We start from the raw sequence: 23,783 nt of genomic DNA, 5'->3' as shown, positions 1-23,783 counted from the left end.
AGGAAACCCTGGTGGAGTTGTCACATTTTGATGGCAGTAGGCGGGATGTTAGATTGCATGGGGAAGGGTAGTCATGGGCTTCCGGTGGAGTTTTATGCTAAGTTTGCTGATCTCCTGGTACCACAGTTGCAGAAAGTATATGAGGAGGCGTTCCGAATAAGCTGTCTGCCGGAATCGGTGAGAGAGGCTGTAATTACGGTACTCCTAAAGGAGGGGAAAGATTTAAGAGATTGCGCGGCGTACCTCCCCATCTCTTTATTGAATGTGGACGGGAACATTTTGGGGAAGATCCTGGCCGCTAGGTTGGCGGGAGTGGCGCTGAGTTTGGTCCATCCGGACCAATGTGGGTTTATTGGAGGACGGATACTCTTCCATCTAAAATTGTTCATATATTCTACAAACCATTTAACTTTACCTGCCTTAGCTGTGAGTTATGTTCCCCCCTAGCAAACATTATTCTTCATATAACTGCGATATGCGTAAACCCGCACGTTGTTATCGAATCAAATTCTGCTTGCCAACTAAAAATAACAACATTGTAGTCCTTCATTTGTATCCAATAATGTGAGCTAAAGACACTGTGTATGCCATACAATCTCTATGGTTCATGTTGTTCTGGTTGCCATTATTACAGCATTCTATTCCTTTATCTCTGTCCATTAAAACTTGGTGACAGAAATCTTCCCTGCATTGTCTCAATGGCTCGTGTCTCTTTATGCGCTTCTTTTGCGGGATCACCACACCATTCTTGATGCTTTTAATTACACACATGTCATTTCAAGCACTAACACCTGATACCTGTAGTTAAAACAATTTTAACATTTTGAATGGTATAATAAGAGCAGCTCTATACCTTTATGGATCAACCTAGAGGCATTTAGACATATATGTTTAATGTGTGCACGTTTTACTTACTATGAACATTTTTACTATCAATTATGCTTTTGGTAGACTTTTGCAATAACATATTTTGCACAGAATTGAACTCCTAGGGTGTAGACAGGTATATGTGTGGTGCAGTTTTAATATTCCCCACAATCACAAACTCCCCACTCCTAATAAGACAGGGTTAGATTTATACACAGCTTTAAGTTGCCTAGATCTTATTTGGTCAATGAATGTTTTCTCTAATTTCTTACCGGTAACCTGTCTTTGGACCTGAAGGAGGCCACTTTCTTCAATTCTTCATCTCGAACATTTGCTGGTACAACCAAAATGGCAGGGTAGGTGTCGCATAATTCGTAACGTTCATTTATTTTGGTTATTCTCCAGCTATCGTTCGGAACACCCTGAATTGAAAGTCAAAGATAAATTAACTGAAGACTTTGGGGTAAAACAAACTAAGATGCTCAAAACGTTGTGTGTGAAGACAGTGTTATCTTCAGAGACCATGCACAAAAGATTTTCATCCTTTTTCAATTGAATCATTCGCCCTAGCAGTAACCACTGTGACAAATCCCTTGATGTCATCACTTTTCTCCCGGAGGGGGACCCTTCAAATGGGGCCAGGGAGGTGAGGCTGCTACCCGATAGTCCCCCTGGGGTTGGTACTCAGCAGGAGGATCCTATGGGAGGGGATCACCTCTGCGGGAGAATGGAAGATTATCAAGGGATAACGCGGTATGTTAACCACCATGCCGCCATGCATTGCTCACCCAAAAACACGTAAAGGGCCCAAGCACCCCAGCCTCTACGTTTCCTTTCTCTTCGGTTAGTTACTGCATACATTGTAGCCCTGTCTATCAGATTGGTAATACTGTGACAAGGAAGAATGAGGAAAGAGTGAGAGTAGAAGGCTCCAGAAGTGCTGACACTAAGAAGAGGAGGGCAATAAAGGGCCCTATACGGAACCAAGGGTTTCGAAAGATGGCTTACTATGGAAACAAGGACACTCCTCATGGTCAGTCCTGACCCAGAGTAGCATCGAGCTGGGAAGCAAAGCTGCACTGGATGCTGTGAGAAAGGAGTCGGCATCCAAGAAGGCTGAACGAAGCAAGGGCTTACCTGCAAGCTGGCAAGCCCCACATCCGGGGACAGGAAGGAAGTCATCCGAGTGGTTGTGGCGAGACCAGACGTATGGCAAAAAACCAATGTGGGGGAGCTGCCGAAAGCCGAGAGCAAACCCGCGAGAGCCCAGGCGAAGCCAGGGAAGCTTGCTGGTGTTGCCGAGGACCCAGACCCTTGAAGGTATGCAGAGGGGGACCGGGAGGGCACTGGGAATACCCTAGAGGCTGTGGTCAGGAGGAAGTGCAGAACCATCTTGCTTGTCCCAGTGTGGCCAATCAGAGAAATGAAACATACTGGGTGAGAAAGCACCCCAAGAAAACCAGAAGAGAAATAAAGATAGTGAACCTGAATGTTGGGAGGTTTGGAGAGCTATACATACAAGACAGTGCCTGGCAGGATAGTGAACCGGGCCTGAGAGAGACATTATAAACCTGAAGAGGGGTCTGGGATCCGAAGGTTATAAGATTGGAAGAACCGTATATGCAATACAATGCCTGGCAGGATAGTGAACCGGTCCACCAAAAAAAAATAAAGAAGAAAAAAGACATTAGAAACCTGAGAAAGGGATCTGGGACCCACATAAGAGAAGACCAAGGGAGGAGAGAGATATCCTTTGGCAAAAGGGAGCCTGGAAGAGGCTCGTAAGGGAGACACTTTCCCCATCTTGGTGGATCTATAAAGAGTTGTCTGTGAAGGCATGGGGGAGGGAGACCTCCCCCCATCCATGTGGAGCTATATAGAAAGGCCTAGTGATGGCCAGGGGAAGGAGGATATTCCCCCATCATTTATGAACTGCCAAAAACCATTCAGAAAAAAGGAGCCAGCCTTCTGGAGTCAGGAAGAAACCTGTTATATAGTTTTTCTTTTGTAGTGTAATCAAAGGAAATAGGTTTGGGACAGAGGACTAATTTTTTTTTTTTAAGAATTATTTAGAGTATTACATAATTTACAAAAGAAAAGTTTTAATACAACGCATTTCCATAACTTAGATATTGAGTTCCTAACAAACTATTCCTGAACACAAAACAATCCTAAGCATTCTAACGTTATACAATAACACAGCTTCATAACAGCTTCATAAGGGCATCTCACCAAGCTGAAATGGGCAAGATCTGGCTAATCTTCTTCCGTAACATTGTGAGAAAAACAATACAAGCTTCTTGGGACCACACTCATGAAGACATTCCAAAGTTCTTCACCATGTATGTTCACCTCTATTCCAACATCATTTCACCAGACAGACGACAATGGCAAATATTTCTAGGAATATTTCTCCAAGCACCCAATATCTCAAATGTCGCAACCACATTAAATTTGATTCGAAGATAATCCCAAATAAATGAATTACCCAGAAAATGGTGAATGTAGGGTGGGAGGTCTCCACGAGACTGGATGTACACAATAAATTCAGCAGCATTACTTTTGGTCACCAGGTTAACAGTCAGTTAGTCATTACGGATAGAAAGGAGTAGCAAGGAGTCAGGTATACTGGGCAGCAAACAGAAGTGAAACAAATATTTTAATACCACCCACCAGCCTGGTTCATGGTCCATTGTGGCCCATGGTATTTGTAAAAGGGGGTGTGAGATGGGTTGAGTACCATTTAATTCTTAATAAAACAAAGTAAAAGTGTTTTAATTGTGCGCTGCATTCTAGGCCAGTATCATGAGTCATGGTCTGGTGTGTGACGCCCCATTAGAATCCTTAACAGATTGGGGACTTGTGCCGGGGAATGAGAAAGTGTTGCCACCTGTCACAGCTTAACACAGCAGGCTAACCTTCAAGGTATTGGTACTTTGTGTGTTACACTGTAGAAAAAGCCTTCCCAAAACATAGACCCTAAGTATCAGGCCTATGTGTAAAATCAACCACAAACTAGACAAAAAGCAACAGAATACACGTTACTATTATATAAATAAATTAATAAAGAAACAGCACTCTCCATAATGACCACAGTAGAGATAAACATGGCTAGGCAGCACCTTCTGCACAAATTATTTGTCAGAAGGGAGTGGGCACAGCAAGATGAAGAAGTCTGGCTAGAAGAAATGATGCAACCGGTCATCGTCAAGAACATGGATATGTGGCAAGACGGTGGCATGTTACATCAAACCTTGAGTGAGTTGTATATGGCTCCAAAAGTTAAAGAAGAGCAAATTAAAATTGTCAGAATCACAGCATACATAAATCTCCATATGGGAGTTATGGAGGCAAAACATGAAGAAAACAGAACCCTTGCGCAAAACCAGTCTGAGCTCTTGACCCAAATCCAGACTGAACTCAAATAGAAGAGAAATTGAAAAAGAGCCAAGAACAAAATAGTTCAGACCATGAGGCCCAATTAGATGCATTAAAAGAGAAGTGTCAGGAAAAGGTTGATTCCCTGAAAGAGAGTCAATTAAAATTAAAACAAGTGACAAATAATAGCGCCTGCTCAGAGCAGATAATTACTTTACAAAATCAGATCAAAGAGTGGGAAAGGGAGAATAATAAATTAATCAGTAAAGAACTCCACCTCCAGACAGAATTTAACCAGGAACACCTTTCATTATATACTATCAAACAACAGCGGGATGACCTGGCTGAATAAAGGGGTGCCCTGTATCAGGAAAAAGATGCCCTATGTCAGAAGTGTGCAGATTAAAGACAGACCTGGAGAGAAGGGAGTCAGACCATCAGGGATTGACTGCATAAAAGAATAATATGCGAAAAATGTATGAGACATAGGAGACAAATGGAACTCTAGTTAGAGCAGGCCGTAGAGGCTCAAAATGTGCAGAAAAAGAAGGTTCACCTCCTGGAACAGAAATTGTCTCAGTGTTCCCAGTCCATACAGGCAGCGCAAAAAGACAATGAGACCCTCTGTGAGGATAACAATGGACTCCACAAGCAGGGGTCATAGTGGCCAGTCAAGCCCTGATAGCAGAGCAAAAGGCTCAGACCTTTGCCTACTATCAAGAGGTAGGGTCTGAGAAGGAAAATCTAGGGAGGTTGGAGAAAGAGTATGCTAGGCTAAATCCAAACTTGAGGAACCCCGAAAAAGTAGAGAGGGACAGGGCGACCCCTGATCACAATGCGATTCCCTCTTTACTAAGGGCCTCAAACCCACTTAATACTTTGTATGTGCAAGGCACTGCTGACTTCATGTCTACTGGTTCACATTAGCCAGAAACCATGAGGCGGTCAGAATTAAATAGGCCTAGCATGATTGAGTGGACAGGTCAGTGCCACTCAGAAATTAATGGACGAGCATCCTTGTCTAGGTGGTGTAGAGGAGGTCCCAAATATAGCCTGCATTCCAGCCGCCCATTTTGAAGTACCAGGAACGTTTCCACCGAGATATGGGACGTATGATGAGCAAATAAACCAGCAGAGAGCCGCATTATGGCTCTGCCCAGTGCCCATCAGAAGAGCAATACCTATTGAAGTGCCAATAACCAGACAGCCATGGGAAGTAAGGTATCCTTTGAGAAAACCCTACCAACAAATGACACGAAATGAAGATTTCTTAAACACTGTCCTGGAAGAAACTCAACAGGCCTTAATTGAAGACAAATGGTGACGTCACGAGGGCCCAGACAGACTCACAGATGAAAGAAACAACAATCAAAAAATGACACACACAGACAAAACGCCATGAATAAGGATATCATGAAATTGGAAGGAGAGACGATGTTAAAAGATAAAGAAACAAACTGTAAAGCAGGATGAAGCTATTCAACAAGTTAACGCCTGTACATATGCTTGTAACCGCAAGAAGCTAAGAAGTAGAAGAATAGAGCGGCAAGCGCCACCTATGTATCTACCTCAACAAAGCACACTATATAAGTGCGAGTCCACTTTATACAAAAGCAGAATTAACCCAGGTTACTAAGGGTCAAACAGGACAGGATTCATAGTCCAGCTAAAACAAGAAAAGAGACGGTGGAATCGAAACTCAGCAAGAAGCAGCTCGTGCGTGGGGAATCGAGGTCAAACCAAGAGAGGGAGGCGGACAGTGGCTCAGGAGAATCAAAACTTAAGGTCGAGATAAGGAGGCCCAGCCAGGAGGCAAAGCAAATAACAATTGAATGCACAAATAGGAGGAAAACTAAGCAGATTCACAGTGTGCTAGCAAGTGACCAGCCGAGCGAGAAGAGGCACCTATGCCTGGTTGTCTCCGAAACAGAAGATACCACAACTTTTCCTGACAAGAAGCTACAGTTTTGAGGCCGACCACAGCCAACTAATTGACACATAGCACTAAAGTACTGATTGATGGAAGGGAGGCTGGATGAATCTTGGGGCATCCTGCACCTGTTTGACCATTCTGCGTGCTGCTAATTAAAGTGGAGATTTATGCATGGGGCTGAAGCCAACCCAATCATAGTGGACCAAATAATCTAGAGTCCTATAGATAGTAGAACCAATGGGACGTCATACTTTTTGGTGACGTCTACAAGAGTAATGTTAGAAGGATGGGCTTAGACGCCCACCAAATGATGGTTAGCCAATCCTCACACTCCATTACCATATACAGATATAGCACCTATATTTAAGTTACCTTTTCCAACCAATAGAATTGCATGACAAACTTTTGAGTGTTACACGTCAATGATGATGAATTTTGAGTATAACTGTTACTGATTGCATGAAGTTGTTGGGAGTTGAAGCGAGACGGGCTATCGCATCACTGTTGATTTCCATGTTTCCCAGTTTTTTGTACTCGTCATTAAACGGACTCCCCTTTGCCAAACCATTGAGTTGTCCTTATTGACTGGTGTTGGAGTAATATATCTGCACCCCATCCACCTCAAGGTGCAGCTATCTTGTCTTAAAGTACTTGAAAGCGAGCTCTGACTCTATGGGCCGGTCAGGGGTCACGCTCTCTCCTGTACAATACAAAAATATTATGGCTGATGTCGCTGACCAGGAAGCCTCCTATGAGGAGAGAGTAAGGGAATTAGACCTGCAGAAGCACTATCTCCAAAGAGATCATTTGGTTTGATTTGCAGAAAAACAGCATGAAATGAGGACCCAAAAGAGCATTTTAAAACCTCCACCCAATCAGGACAGTGGGGGAGATCTTCCCCTAATCCTGGAAGCAGAGAGGAGTCAGAAGACCATTCTCCTTTGCGCCACAGGGGAGAAGAAACTAGGCCCCACCATTCTGCGAGCCCCTCACAAGCTCAAAGAATCAGGGAGTGCCTAGAAGATAATGAGGGGACCGTAAGAAGTAGCGGCTCTGAGTCTGAGGGCGAGTGGACTCGGGTGAGGCGGCAAAGGAAGGCAAATAAATAGAAGAAGGTTCTAGTGAAAGACCCCATTAGGCAGATCAAGGCTATGAGGAATTTCATAACACTATACCACAAAAATGCAAAATATTCTGGCTGGGAGCATCTGGAACTACATGAACAGATGATGGACACTTTTCACCTCAAAGATAGCCAGAACTGCATATACTATGCCAAATGGAAGTTCTCTACGGAGTACTCCAGCTACTTTGCTGGACTGGAAGACCAAAACCATTCAATGTGGTACACCTACAAGGCGGCCATCTTGAAGCACTTTTCCGCCCACAGAAACCCCAGCAGACTCGCAAAGCAGCCTACAATTTGTAATGCAGAGAAGATCAGGCCCCAAGAGAATTTGTGCAGGAGCTAAAACGCGCCTTTGCACAAACTACTAGGAGGGTGCGCACAGATAGTAGGGATCTTATAACTACCTATTTTCATGCACTCACAAAATACATAATGACCCAGCTGGTGAGGGATTTTCATGACAAAAGAACCCTGGACTGGGTAATAGAGCAGGCTACCCAGATCTATGAGGTCCAAAAACATGCAGAACATAAAATCCAGACAAAAAAACCCAAACCAGCCAACACCCCTGCTGCTGCTAAGGTGGCAGAGGTGAAGGTTGCCCCCATTTTAGACCTATAAATGGGGGGGGCCTAAAAACAAACCTTCCCTAAATCAGCAAAATCAGAGGCAAAGAAGGCCATCTGATCAATTAGCAAAGGTGGCAGTCAGGGAGGCAATCCCACCAATGGAACCCCTAACTCTCCTGATTACATAAGTCCCAGATACAAGGGCAACCGATCTATCTTGGGGTATGTATTGACTCCCCCAGCCCAAGGGGGGATCCAACCACGTGAGTACTGCCCCAGGAAACGTCCCTCCTAACTTCCCTCAGGAAGGCAGTAATCCCCCAAATCCAGGGTTAAGTTTCTTTCCCCAGTATCTACCAAACCCCAACCTGCAGGACAACCCTCCTTGATTTCCCCGCTTTCAGGAGTCCAGACTACCCAATCCGGGAGAGGGGAGGCCAAGGGTGGAGGGTTACCCAGGGAATACCCAATACCCAGAGTACTCCGGGAGAAGGGATAGTTACCCTTCCCGTGAACCACCTAGGTTTGAACAAAGACCCCTGTACCAGCTGGAACGGGTGTCCCAACTGGAACACCAGGTCCAGAACCTCACACAGGATCAGAGTCACATGTTGAGGGCCCAACAAAACCCTCAGATGAACATGGTGGCTCAGAACCCCGACAGCACCCCAGTTCCAGAGGAGGGGGCACAGGAGGAAAGGGGTTGTAAAGCCCTAGAGAAAGCTTCCTTCCTCACACGTGAAAAGCCCATGGACAACCCGGAACCGGAACTAAAATCTCCTGCCCCAGAAAATCTGCAACCCATGGAACAAAGGCTGGGTAGGAGGAATACAGAAATTAAAGGCCCATTTTGTAGAGGAAGTTAGTGTCCTCCAATTTGAAGGGGAAGAATCCTTAGAGGATTCTGGGAAGAAGATCTTCTCCTTCAGGGACAGGGGAATTCCTCCCAAAGACAAATGGGTCCCAAAAGATCTGAATGAAGACTGGTGGGTCTGGGGACTGATTCAGAGTCACCCATCCCTGAACCCCAGAATTGTCATCCTGAGAAAAAAATCTTAATGGAGGGATCCTCCCCACAAATTGGTTCTAGTGACTACCACCAGGTAGGAGGGGGCAGCACAGAGCTAAGGAAAAAGGGAATTTCAAAATCCCACCTATTTCAGGGTGCCAAATTTTGTTACAGATTCCCAGACTGTCCAAAAATGTACAACACCCCACCGTGTAGGAGTCCAAAATAAAGAAATTGACCACCCAGCTTGCCCAAAATGCCCATTACCTTTGCCCGCTGGAGGAGAAGGAGGTGAGATTCTAAGCCCCCGTCCGAGTGCAAGAGCAATGTGCATATTTTCAGCACTGGTGGACATCGGATCCCAAGCCACTCTTCGGTCAAAAAGGGCCTTTGAGTAGCTAAATTCAGGAAGGGGGGAGAGACACCAGATCCCTCTCACCCCTCTTCCTGGACAACTCTAGAACTTCAACGGGAATTAAATTCCTGTCGAGGGGACTGCAGATCTGGAAATTAAAATTGGGTGACATAAGGTGACACACCTGGTCATAGTTGTGACTCCAGAGGGAACCCCCTGTCTATTAGGGAATGACATGCTTTGCAGGTTGTCTCCCCTAATAGACTGTGTAAATAAGGTCCTCTGGACTGAGACTAACCGGCCAATAAAATTAAAACAAAGTTTCAACCATGTTAGTTTAAATGGCACATGCCACATGGTGAACAAAAATCTGATCAGATTGAGTTTAATTTCCAAAATAATCAAACACCTGACATTACAGTAATTGCTCTAGGACAACAAACTGGTGATTGGAACTAGTCTCCATTCCTGAAAATCAACCTTCCTACCAGTTTCAAGTGGCATTCCACCCTGGAAGGAAATTGAAATTGTAAACCAATTCACAATCTGAAAATACAAACTCTATAGTCAAAAGTGATGAAAAACCAGCTCAAAGTTTGGCTGACATTCAGAAAATAAGAGAACAGCTGTTCCTCCGTATTCAGTTAAATAAGGGGAAGGAGTCTGTTCTCGCCAGAGTGTGCTTGAACAACGGAAAGAGCTTCATCAGCGAAACCATGTTCAGAAAACTCCCAAAAGATCCAACCATTCCCACATTTAAATTGATTGATAAGTAGGAAACGGGACTGGAAACTCCCAATTCCAAACATCTCCTGCCTAGCAAGTGTATGCTCAAAATGTCTATAGGTGACAAAAGCATAGAACATAATTGTTGAGTCGTGCGAGATGTCCCTGGTGCATTCTATTTAGGCGGTGACATTCTCAATCGGTTTGCAATTAATTTGGACCTTATAAATTACAAGGCCTGGTCCCGACTAGGGGAGGGCCTTACAGGGAGGAATAGGCGACTTGTAACATCAGGCAGAATGAGGTGATATTCCAGGTCCACAATGACTGCCTGTCCTACCTGAAACCCTCTGTCCAGGCCAACACTTTAACCAGAGACCTTTCCACCCAGCTGGAGGAGGCCGCTGAGATAGCGAAACCCTAAGTCTTTCCAGGCTTCCGGCAAATGGTTGAAGAGCGGGTCAACCTCGCTGATGCCTGTGAGACTGAGCAGCAAAAGCAAAAGCTGAAACAGGTGTTCTTAGATTTCCAAGATATCCTTGCTGTGGACTCGTATGACTGTGGACGCACTGAGATACATGTTAGCACAATTCCCACAGACCCTGGAATGACTCCTGTGTTTGTGAAGCAATATCGCGTGCCTATCGCATCTATGGAGTCCCTGACAGAAATAATCAAAAACCTAGAGTCCCGTGGGATAATTTGTCCGGTCCATAGCACCTTTAATAATCCGTTGCTGGGGATTTTAAAACCAAATGACCAATGGAGGCTTTGTGCAGGGATCTGAACAAACGGGTCCACATGTCCTGATGGCCTCTTACCTACATTGACCAAGGGCTGGCCCAGATCCAGCGGTCCAAGTATACACTGCTATTGACCTGACAAATGGATACTGGACCGTGCCCGTCAGTAGAGAGGACCAATACAAGCTGGCCTTTACCTTCGGAGGGCAGCAGTACACATGGACCCGGACTCCCTTCGGATACATAAACTCCGGCAACAAATTCAACATCTTCTTACACAAGGCCATGCCCGACTTGGGTGAAAGGGCAACCTGGCCTATGTGGATGATGTCGTGATAAAAAGCTCAACTGTGGAGGAACATATAGTGGAAATCCGTTATGTTCTAACCCATTAGAGGATTGCAAGAGCAAAACTGTCCCCGTGTCAACTTCTTGGGACATTAAATAACTCCTGAGGGTCTCTGTTCCCAGGAGAAGAAAGTGGAAGCACTACTAAAACTGAAAGAACCCACAACTCTGCGTGAGCTAAGAAGCCTCCTTGGGCTGACTAATTACAGTAGGAAGCTCATTGAGGATAATGCAGAGATCACAAGACCCCTGATCCATCTGTTAAAGGGTGAGGTCAAGTGGGAGTGGGATCCAGAATAAGCCGAGGCAGTAAAACAACTCAAAAGAAGTCTCTCACAAGCGCCTTGTCTAGCTTTCCCCGTCAAAAACAAGGGGTTCTTCTTGGAGACAGGGTTCTCAAATACTTGCATGACAGAAGAACGATATCAAAAGCATGACAAGGTCAATAAAGTAATCTCCTATGCAAGCAAAACTTTATCTTCTGTGGAGGAAAACTTCAACGATTGTGAAAAGGCACTCCTGGCAACGGTGTGGGCATTGAAATATTACTGCCGTTCATCCAGGGGGAGCACATCATAATGGAGACTCCACACCAGCCTTTGCAGTACCTCCAAAGTGACAGAATCCAGGCCGGAAATGTGAGTAATTCCAGAATGACTTCCTGGATTCTGTCAATGCAAGGCTTTCCTGTGGAGTTCAGATATGGCCAAAACAAGAAGAGTCCCCTCACGCAAGGTCTGGATGACTTGCATGATTGTTTCAGAGAAAACTGTCTCAAGGCCGAAAGCCTCAAAACACAGGACAACATGGAGGCGTACATGAATTCCCCGCACAAAGTCTATGAAGAAGACACGTGCCAGAGGATGCCCACAGTTTATGTGGGCGGGTGTTCCTACCATGTTGACAACAACGGAGAAAAGGAACTGGTGGCCGGCGTGGGGAATGCCTGGGTGAATGAAGTCCCGGAACCAATCACTAGGAACAAAATCGGTCCCCGCAGTAGTCAGGTGGCAGAGTTGATGGCAGTTCATCAGGGATCTTCACGGCCATCCAACACCAACTCCACAAACTGGTCATAATCTCTGATTCAGATTATGTCCGGAACGGGTTCATGGAGCACCTAGTTAATTGGAAAACCGAGGCATACTGTGTGCTAATAACAAACCACTTAAACATGGCAAGGGAATACAAAATATTGAGGATCTGGTCACCTTCATTCGGATGACCATCTATTGGAAAAAGATTAAGGGTCATTCCAGGATAGAGGGGCCAGACAAACCTGGAAATGACCTGGCTGATCAGCCGATTAAAACCAGAGCCATCCAAGGGGATCTCCTTGGGATCAATACCCTGTTGGGGAAAACCAGGTCACTGCTGTCACTAAGGCCCAGAAAAATGCTCACAATGAACTCTCAATTGCCCAGTGGAGTAAGGAGCCCCCAGATGCTGATTTAATCACGGCACAAAAAGGGGTCTGATTATTGGGAAATTTGATCAACACATTGAGGATCTTGAAAACCTTCCTCTGACGGAAACCGATTACATTGGGAAAGAGGACCTCAGGGTGTTGATGAAGTGTCCCAAAATGTTCTGAATCTAAGATGGTTTGTTGGTAAGGAGATCCATCTCTGGTTGTGACCAGTGGGTGGTACCGACCTCATTCCAAAGCCTGATGCTAAGTGACGCCCATGGCACAACCACAACCGGTCATCTGGGGTTTCATAATACTCTAGAAATCTTGCGGGAGGTTGCATACTGGCCACATATTGGGAAGGACCTCGACCAATATTTGAAGGGGTGTCTTGTGTGTGCCCAATATCAGCCAAGTTCACTCACACACCGAGCTCCCCTCCAGAAGAGGGGGATGAAACTGCCTGGGTCAGATTTGCAAGTAGATTTCATTGGGACTGTGATTCGCTCCTCTAGGGCGAACAAGTACATGTTAACAGTAACATGCTTGTTTACCAAATGGGTGGAACGTCTCCCGGCCCCAAAATGCAAGGCAGAAACAGCAGCTGCCCTGATGATGAGACACATCTTCTCGTGTTTTGGCCTACCCCAAAGGATTGAGTCAGACCGAGGAAGGCACCAGCGAATTGATGACAAAGATGTGGGAGATACTTGGGGTAAAAAGGAAACCTCATATTGCATACCCTCAGTCCTCTAGTGGGGAAGTTGAGAGGTACAATAAAATCATTGCGAGCATTCTAAAAACGTTTGTGGCAGACTCGGGTCCTAGTTGTGACATCCGATTACCGCTTGTCCTAATGGCCATCAGATCTACACCTTCTTCTGTAACAAAGATGTCTCCATTTCAGCTGATGACTGGACGAATGATGCTGCTTCCTCAGCACCTGTTCTATAGAACACAAGAGCAGACACTGATAAATGCCTCCACAACACATGAATATGTTGAGAATCTAAGAAAATACCTTCCGTATGCTTTTGCGTATGCTGAGCGGAATCTGGAAAAATCAGCATAGGGGATGAAGATTCAATATGACTTAAAAACAACCAAAAAAGAATACCAAGTAGGAGACAGGGTCTACTTGTACAATTTTCAAAGGAACCAGACTAAGGAGAGAAAATGTCTCCCATCTTGGTGCGGTCCTTTTGAAATTGTTGATAAAATTTCACCTGTCGCCTACAGAATCTGCATCCCCAAAGGAGAGCTGTCAGAAGAGAAATAGGTCCACATTAATCAGTTAAAGAGTTGTCATCCCAGGCACACTTTGCAGCTGATAGAGGAGCCCAAGGAAAGTCAAACAGAGGAGACATCTGGGGAATGAGAAAAAGAAGAAACCGAAGGGAACAGGTAGGTCCATAGGTATATCTATCTAACAGGGAGTATTTTTCTTCATTATCATTGCAAAAGTGGATCACATAACCATGGTGTAAAAATAACTATCTGTGCCTTGTTAAGGAATTCTTTGCTGATATTGTTCGAGTACTGTAATGAATGTAATGTACGTTTGCCCCACTGATGTCAACCTTCCGGGAAGACAGTCAGTGGGAACATTTTGTAACCTGTCTATCTATTCACTAGTGAGTACCGATTCTGTTCCTTCGTAGACCAAGGAAGACTTCCCGGAAAAGGGAAGGAAGGAAAGGGGGTGTCGCTCCACACTCCCATGAAAGACAGAGGGAGGATCATGGCATACCGCTGCCTGATGGAAAAAAAGAACTCTGCCCGATGAACCCCACTTTACCCTACTTTCCCTGAACAAGTCGTCTTGGGGAAGCAGTGGAATCTGTGGGATACACCTACCAGTCCAGCAGAATCCCCTACCTCACCAAGCTACATCTCAGCAGTCACCAGCAGAATGGCTGTGCTGGTTCTGTAGAGCACTCTTCCCTTGCATCAAAACTGTATTTTGCAGCTACAAAAATGATTGCTGCACTGTCTCACCGGCCAAACATGGGGCAAGATGGATCACAGAACTCCCCGAGAATTGCTGCCAGTATTTTCTTCATTTGCACCAATGGAAAAGAATCCAAAAAGGCAGCGCTGCTATGCTGCCAGCTAAGAACTTTTCACTGAAAAAGAAAATATTCTGCCTTTTAAATTGACTGCACCCTGATGCTCTTTGTCATCTGTTCAACAGTACACAGTTCTGATCCAGTGAGACCCAGCTATGTCCATCCAGATTCAGGTTGTGCTCCAGCAAAAAGGGGGCATTTCTCCTTGAATGACAGGCTGTGCCAAGCAAGATCTGTGAAATAACAAAAAACTTCACTTCAGCCGTACGCAAAAACGCTTCACTTTTGCAACAAAATATCACAGCTAAACTCTTCACAAAAAGCCCTCTCTCTCCTAGCTCATGTCAGTTCCAAAGGACCTTTTATTTAGACAGATGCCTGTGCATTAGAAACATGACTCGGGCTTTGGAAAGGTTCAAAAATTGGATGAGAGGAAGGCCACATTGTAAAGTGACAGCCAAGGAAAATTAACCACGTTTAAAATGGGGCTTTTTACAAACAAGAAAATATCTGTTTAAAAGTGAAATGTTGAATTAAGGCCCCGTCCTTGCATAGAAATGTGATGGGGGGATTTGTTTTAAAACATATATAGGATATTTAATTCCAACAGTCTTGCTTTCTGGTTAAATAAAATATATAAAGAAATAAATGAATACATTTGCTGTGAAGCCAGCAAGAAAAACGGTTTGACAGGTCATGGCTTCAGAGGGCTCTTCCTTTCCTGACTACAGGATCTACCTCCCCCCAAAGTGAACCAACATCTGGGACATAAGAATAGGTAAGGTGAAGCATCTCGCACCCTCATCAGACATTGCGGCAGTGTTCCAGCCTTGGACAAAGGATTTCTGGGACACATAGGTGTGACTTTCTAGTATTACCTCCCCTTAACTCAAACTGGAGAGCTTCAAAGGCAACTACATGGCAACACTGGACTCAGGCTGGCTAGTGCCTAACATCTGGCTGTGGGTTGGGAAAAATGCCCTTATTATGAAGACAAAGCCGGCCCATTTGAGGCAAAAGACTGTTCTTATTGAATAAATGTTAAGACTTATTTCTGCAACCGGACATCGCAGTAATGCAAACGTTTAACAGTTTAAATTTAATTTTTGTGCCATCAAAACAAGTCATTGTGGCTTTCCCTAGCATATAGGGGATGCACATGGCAGGAAAAGGTCATTCATGGGAAAAGTATACTTGGTGGAACTTTGAAATTTAATGCAAACATGCTCTATGATAGTATGTACACAATTATAAAATTGTAGAATTTTAGGTGAAATATTTCCCACCAAAAATTGTGAAAGATTATTAGAACGACTAAAGAACATAGTATATAAACCTGGGAATTGAAATGACCGGTTCAGTGTAAAATATGGAATTTGCCTATGTGATTTTCAAAAGTGCCACAACTGTAAAAAATGTGCAAGTTATCTCAAACTGATTTTGGCAAAAATAACTGTGGGAGGGCCATGGGTATGTTAAATACACCATAAAACTGATGTCATGTCCCTGAAGTCCAACTGGCTAACAGGAAGGCGGTGACAGCCACCCCTATACAATTGTAGAGGCATGTCAAGCTAAAGGACTGCCCCCATAGTAAATCCTGTGATGTCATCTGCCTTATATGAGGTAGAATCTCAGAGAGACAAAGGACTGGCTGGCTGACTGACTATACTGATGGACCCTCCTGACTTCCTGCTTCAACATCTCCAGAGTTCCAGACATTAATACTCACCCAGCAGATTTCAAATTCCACTTCCAAGAAAGGGATAGCTGATCCAGGCCCTCCTATCCAGGCAGAACCACCCTTCAGAATTAAACCCCACAGAAAAATCCTACTAATTCAGGGAGAAAGGGGAAATGTGGCTGAATCCTCATTGGAATGATCCAGCGCAACCTGCTCGCCCTGCTATCTGTTTTATCCAGCTGATGCACCTCAATATCTAATGAGACCAGACCTCCGGTTACCAGCTTTCCCCTTCTAGGAGAGCCCGCCGATGTGCTGTGACCAGATCCTTGTCCCACTGTCCAGACACCCGGCTGGCGATCCCAAATTCCAAATTCAAGTGCTGATTTTAAGTATCACCCCATTCCATAGCAAAATGTAGCATACCCCATTTTGATACCTTGCCTTTGTTCCACCCTATACGTAATCCCATCAATAGCCTGATGACCTGTTAAAATAGTCAGAATCCTCTGTGCATCCTGTTTTTGATCTTCATGTGTTAGCGCCATTCTTTCCTATCCTTTGAGTCCATTGCATAAATCCTTAGTCATATTTTGAATAACTTAATTCCCACATAGAGCAGAACGCGGCGTGAACAGGTTAACTTTGCAAATTAACCTTCGAGCGGACTGTGCCTTTCTTTAACAATCTAGTCACTAAAATATATTAAGTAAAACTTGTCATGTCCTTGCCAAAACGCTTTTCTTTGCCCACTGCTTTCATTTTTAAACCAAATTTCCTTTCCTATTAAAAATCTCATCCTGTCAGTCATTTAGAGTTACCCTTTCACTTTCATATTATCCCTGTGATGTGCATTCGTCCCTCAGCATAAAAAACGCATTCCGATTTTGTCTGTTTCACCCGTTTTTAAAGCTGTTTTGACATTTAAACCCATGAAAATTAGCAATTGTAATTTCTACACGTGTGATTTTGCTGCACTGTGTGTTGCTTCCAAAGTTCACTTTTGGAACCATATGCCTTTGCTAGTACATTGGTTTGTAGTTTACAAGTGTTCTGACTTCTTTGGTATAGCCATACTCATTTCTACCTTATTCATTCAACCGCACATGTAAAACAAATATTTACTAATTCCGAGTGCTATTTTGTGCAATTGTAAAGCTTGTTAAATCGGGGAAGGTGGGGGGGAGGTCAGTTTTTAATTCTATTTGCTGCCTAGTATACCTGACTCCTTGCTACTCCTTTCTATCCGCCCAAAATTCAGTTAATCAGGGCTTGAGGGAGCGTTGCAGGGGGAAATCTTAACTGGGGTGTTATCTACCTGAAAAGTAATATTGCTCCCATTCATTTGTGCTTTGTGTATGTTATATTAAAAGGTCAGACTAAGTGTATTCTATCATTTTGCAGTGTAAATTATCACCTCACTGGTGATTGCTGCCCAATATTAAATTTGTGTGATCTTGATGGAAATTTAAAAATAAATAAATATTGTATTATCACCCACCGGCCTGGCTCATGGTCCATTGTGGCCCGGGGTATTTATGAAAGGGGGTGTGAGACGGGTTGGATGCCATTTCAACCTGAATCCTTAGTAAAATAAAGTAAAAGTGTTTTAATTGTGCGCTGCAACCTCGGCAAGAATCAAGAGTCCTGGTCTGGTGTGCAATGCCCCATTAGAATCCTTAACAGCATGAGCAAGATGCCAGTATGTAACTAATGCAGAGAGGTAGTGACACACAAGGATAGGCACAATGTTAAGTTCCAAATAAATTGATTCCAGAGAAGAATAAGCTTCGAAGTCAGTGACTCCAATTTAGTTCCCTCAGACGAGATCCCATTCGCCCAAATTTCAGCTCTATACAGTACAAGGGGCCATATTTTGGCCTGATATAATTTATACAGTGAACTATTTACTTTTGACAGACGTTCTGACATCATCCTTAGTTTTCTTTGAGTTAGGGAACCTACACCGCACTGAAGAAACCTGTTGCAGATAACATGCTTCGGCTATCTACACACCCTGCGTTATGTTTATTATTCAAAGACTGGATGCTAAACCAATTTGTGGAAAAAAAACATTAGTTCACTAATATAGGACTTCACACTATGCACTATACACACACGACAACACAAAAAATGAGCAATGCAACAAACTAACAATAAGGCTCAAATGGGTGATCTTTATGCCTTGTCAAACAAACCTTGTTAATCTGAAAATTCTAAGGAATGTGCTCTTACAATGTTATTTAATTTCTGCATATAGATCCTCTATCCAAAATATGTGTAATGTATTGAACCAGTTTTTCTTTTTGCTGCTTTCCTCCCATAGACTTCTATGAGACACCCTATCTTTTTGCTGCTGTTAGCTTGCTGACCTGACGTTTTGGAGGCAAGTAAAGCCCTCAACTTTACTTTCCAACTTTTTTGCTAATTCTTATGGGGATCAGTACCTAAGACTATCAGTAGTGGGAGAATATGTCTCCCTTAGTAGATTTCTTGTATTTGTAAAGCTCCACACGGAGTGGTGTGGATACATTAAATCCTTATAACATTTTCTTTTGTAACTTTGTGGATACCAATGCAATATATCCAGGATGGGCTGGTAGTAGCTAACATTTATTTACTGTGTTTTTTATTTTTTACTAGTGCACTTTTGCAATTTACTGCATACTGCCATAAAGAGTACCATATACTCTAGAATGTCCGTGACACAAGATGTTCACCTGTGCTTTGGTAATGTTACCTTCTTCCTGCCCTCTCAGGTCCAGAATTGCCATATATGGAAAGACATTTCCCTGGGAACGTTTCTGCTTTCCTGGCCAAAATGGCAGTCTGTGTGTGTGACTGGATGTGGGGGCTGGGACTGTCCAGTCCCAGTCCAAATCAGTGTCACAATGTGTCTACTGCTGGACAGAAAGTTTGGCCAATGGCTGTCAATGATTGGACAAGCACTTGCAGTTTGAATGGTGTCAGTCCTTACCATTGGTGGAAATGGTGGCAACTCCAGTCCAAATCCTGGACTCCTGCAGCCATTCAACAGCCATTCAACAGGTAATCGTTGGAGCTAAAACAGCCCACTGAAGAACCATGGACGACCATTGCAGCTGACCGGAATCAACTCTAGTGCAGTCCCAGTGAAGCCCTGCTCTTCTGTCCTGATCTCAAGAAGGTCCTTGGGAAAACATGTCTCACCCCCGCTTCAGTATTTGTGCTTGCTGAGCCTTCGGAATGTCCCTGGACTACCTCGTGGCCAAACTAGCTCTCCTTGCTGCAGCGGTCAGTGTTCCAAGTGAATCCTTGGAACTTGGAGGACCTTCAACCTGTGTTGCAAGTCACCTGCTGCTGAATTTTCAGCCTTCCAATCCCAGCAGAAGCCAGGCAGTGCCTGTTCCTTTGTTCGGCAATCGAAGAATGCCTGTCGGCGCTAGATAGTTGTGAATTCTTCAGAATCCTACTGTCTTCATGTCCTGGAGGTCTCATGACGTCACCTGTCCCGTGGAAGTCTGTATCTCCTCATGCCAAGGGTGTCTAGATGTCCAGTCTTCAGAACAGCATCACCAGAGCCTGAATCACTAGCCGGACCCAATCTTGACGCCGGAACAGACTTTTGCAGCAGCGGCTCCTGGACTTCCCTCAACAGAAACATTGCAGAAGTAAGAGCGACAAGCAAATCTAAGAATCCCTCAAGTGTTCCTTGTAAGAATGGGAGAAAGTTATACTACTAATTCTTGCCCCTGGCAATCTCCGTAGGGTCACATGGGCGTTACATCATGTCCCTATCTCTCCCTTGTCTGACTAAGGATTGAGGTGGTCTGGTCCAAGAACACACTTCCTGGGACTTACCTAGCATTGTGGCACTGGAAGAGACACTTAGCTGAACTTTTCCTGATTTCTTGAACTCTTAACCACAACCACCTGCATTGCACAAATCCAATATGCACTATTTCATATCAGGGTCGGACTTACTGGGGACAGAGATCTAATTCTAAGATTGCTCATACACAGGGACGTCATTTCACCAAAATGCCAGGGGTAGCGGAAGTGACATAATGCGGCCCTTGACCACTGATGACATCTCAGGAAGTGATGTCATTTGACCCCACCCCGAAGTGATATCACGGGAAGCGATGGAACACGACATTTCACCGGTTTACAAAACAGGCAGTGGCTTCACATAGCATTGTACACTATGGAAAATATGGTTACAATATCACTTTAATGTGATGTACATTTCATACAAGAATGGATTGCAATATGTATCGTTAAGATCAGTGTGTATAGGCCCATATTACCAAATTACTGTGAAGGCAAGCAGATGCCCATGACCAAATGATAATGATGTGTTATTATATAGCACTTATGCTTAAGCGCTTTATATAGAAAAAATATACGTCCAATATCACCCAACCTGTGTTGGTACTCATTTATTGACCTCAGAAGGATGAAAGGCTGAGTTGAGGCATTTAAGAACAGACTAAATCAGTGACTCACCCCCTAAAGTGTGCCTGAAATAAACCTTTAATGAGTCTAGCCATTGTATAGAATTCCAGAAAGAAACATTATTTGGTATTCCTATTCTTTCTTATTTAGAGTCAGTGCTGAAAGTGTTAGACTTGTGGCACTCCTGTTCTTAGTTGTCATCTTTTTTAAGGGGCCTGAACAAGAAAGCCAGCCACTCCAGAATTAAAGAGCCACATGGTGCTGGCCACAGCCCAGGAGCTTGCATTAAAAAAAAATTATTATTATTATTATTTTTAGAGGTCGCACGGGAGACCAAAGAGGCGACTTCTGGCGACCCCTAAATGACGTCCCTGCTTATACATGTTTTACTACATTTTCCTACATGAGTGCTTACCTGTGTCCACTGGTTTTGTATCAACTATTTTTCTAACTGTTCACTTGCTTTATCACTCACAGTTACTGAAAGTATTGCTTATGATTAAGCTAACTGTTGATTAACTGTCTCAAAGGTAACGTGTAGGGGTTCTACTCAGAAGCCCCTAAAAGGTGAATGCATATAGGTATTTTGATATTAGTTTTGAGTAACAGTACTTAACTGAAGCTTTTATATGTTTAAAATGTATTCCAGAGCCTAACAAATAATTGTATATTTTTATACTTCCATATCTAACTGGAATTATTGAAGTGCTCTGTGTGTGCCTCATTGTAGCCCTAGACCACTCTCACACCCCTCCTGAGTCTAAGCCTTACTGCACTGCTACCCTACCCTGAATGGGTTTGGCTACATTCCTGTTCACCATAATAGGTTGGCCTCTCAGAATCCACCCCAGAGTAGATTCTGAAAACCCATCTTAACATCAGGTAAATTCATAAAAAAGGGGTAGGGAGAAACAAATGATTTCTATCTTGGTTTATTACCATGTTCTTCCACCAACATTAGCTTACACATCAATATCTCAGGAGCCTCAGAACCGCAAAGTGTTTGTTAATAAATACAGGCTATATAAAAGTGGCATGTACTACTGTGTTTATACAGTTAATTTGGGTAGAGAACAGATTAGGCAGCAAGATCTTCTAGTTGGTAGCATAGAATTTCAGTGCTTTGAAAATGGTCTTTGTTGTAGCGGAAGGCAGCAATGGCTGTGCAGATCTTGCATGATCATATTTGGAATCAAGAGCAAGGAATTGGGGGAATTTCTCAAAATTATATTTAGCCACTGGCTAGCCATCCCCCACCCTCATGGCACAGGGGACACAATATATTGCTTCTTGGGATGCAAAATGGGTGATGGTTAATGGTCACAAAACCTTTTATGTCCGGATGTTACACTTTTGGGAAGAAAGGATACATTTTATTCTGGTGGGTGAACTGATTGCTTCGAAGGAAGAACAGGAAAATTAATGTGTTGTTGTTTTGATGGGGTAGCTTATATAAGGACACAGGAAGTAGGCATTGATTTATTCCAGAGAACAGGTATTCAAAACTTGGTTGGATGCAGTGCTCCAAATTGATAATTGGAAAGATACATACAAACCGAGAACAAAAAATGAAGACAGCAAGAAAATAATGAAAAATCAATTTTCTCGTTCCTGCAAAAATGTTTCTTCCAGATTGTTAGGAGTACTACTCATACAGCATTAATGAAGGTGCTGATAAAGCGCCGTCCAGAGGGGCACACTTACCAGCTGCAGGAACAGGGGGAATGGGAGGGGGCATCCCTGGCGTAGGACAGGGCTTCATTGACGGCTGGAATACAGGTTCCTAGAGCATGCATGCAGCCCGAGAAGCCTGGGGAGCGAAGAGTGCAGTGGAGGTGCTCAAGGGCGGACATGGGGAGGTGCGCGGTAATTATGATAGTGTACACAAAAACGGTGCTGCCACACTGTCGGAATCGGGCGAAAATGACCGTTGAGCAGACCATAAAGAGAGGACCCAGACAGGCTCTGCACGGAAGGCCACTTAGAAAACTGTGCAGACACTTCATGGCAGAGGGGTAGGGGAGAACCCATTCAGGCTACTCATCCCCAAGAGACAGTCATTGGGAACAAAACAAGTTGATACATACAGTGTCGACCAGCCAAACTGGCGCTCGTTGGGACCAGGGAAAACGTAGGTTCACAGAAACATGTCCGGGGAGGCACAGCCACAAGGTATGATCCACAGTTTCAAATTGTCCCTTGAAGGAGAAGGAGTAAATCAGAAGGGGAATCTTGGTGTCCCTGAAAAACAACAAGTACCTTGTGCTCTCGCTGATATCTGCACGGCCCTTCTTTGGCCAGATGCCGTATGAGTGTCTCCCTTCTGACAAGCTCAGGAGGTCTCGTGTTTTTCCTATGTGTGCTGACCAATGGCAGGATATTAAAGATCCGGAGGTAAGGACGATTACATACTGTTATAACAATTCGTTTTTGAGGTTCAGCAGGAAGGAATGTGGTGCCACAAGGGGAGGCTATGAACCAGGGGACGGCAGGTCTGTACGCTCCAATCATTTCCAATGAACCTATGTCTAGCTATAGGGGACTGACACTGTCCCACCAATGTACTTCGTGGGACACTCAACAACTCGTAACATTAATCACAACTGTTTCTTACTATGTAAATATTGTACTCGCTATTTAAAGATCTGACCACAGCTGTAATAAGCAGCATTTCTTCTTGCCCGGTGTATGCTCTTTTTGTATTACGTCTGGTAAATTACTGATTACATGCCCGGAAAGGACCCCTGATACACACCATTCACATTCACTCTCCCACCTCCCAAGCCTCATGACCTCTACTGAAAATATATGTTTCTCCCTAGAGGTCAAACCCCCTGGGCAACAAAGACGGCCATCGTACACGGGGGTCTCTAAACAAGATATAACAGACCAAAAAGACCAGCACCTAATTACTATTCCTCCTTTGCCTTTTTCTCCACCCACCCATGCTGTACACCGATGTACCTCGTTTTCAACTCGGTATATGACCCTCCCTTGGCCCTCTAATGCCACACTTATAAGTGCTAATTGAACAGTTACTGGCTACTTATCCTCCATCAACACTATTCCTATCAATACCAGATGTGGTTGTATGCCTGTTCAGGTATAACTTTATTCTAACTCAC

At 44.1% G+C, this 23,783-nt stretch overlaps 1 protein-coding gene across 10 annotated transcripts in view; it reads right to left on the bottom strand.

The window, feature by feature from the left end:
- MTMR2 (myotubularin related protein 2) overlaps positions 1-23,783 on the bottom strand; it is a 1,647,725-nt gene that overhangs the window by 1,113,058 nt on the left and 510,884 nt on the right. For all 10 annotated transcript variants that reach the window (XM_069639182.1, XM_069639183.1, XM_069639176.1 and 7 more), the window contains one exon: positions 1,140-1,289. In XM_069639182.1, the coding sequence (XP_069495283.1) occupies positions 1,140-1,289 (150 nt within the window). The remainder of the gene's footprint in view (positions 1-1,139; positions 1,290-23,783) is intronic.

The sequence above is a fragment of the Ambystoma mexicanum genome, chromosome 7q (genome assembly GCF_040938575.1).
Source record: "Ambystoma mexicanum isolate Mex_15411 chromosome 7q, UKY_AmexF1_1, whole genome shotgun sequence".
Taxonomy (NCBI): Eukaryota; Metazoa; Chordata; class Amphibia; order Caudata; family Ambystomatidae; genus Ambystoma; species Ambystoma mexicanum.
This window is presented reverse-complemented; position numbering and strand designations above follow the sequence as displayed.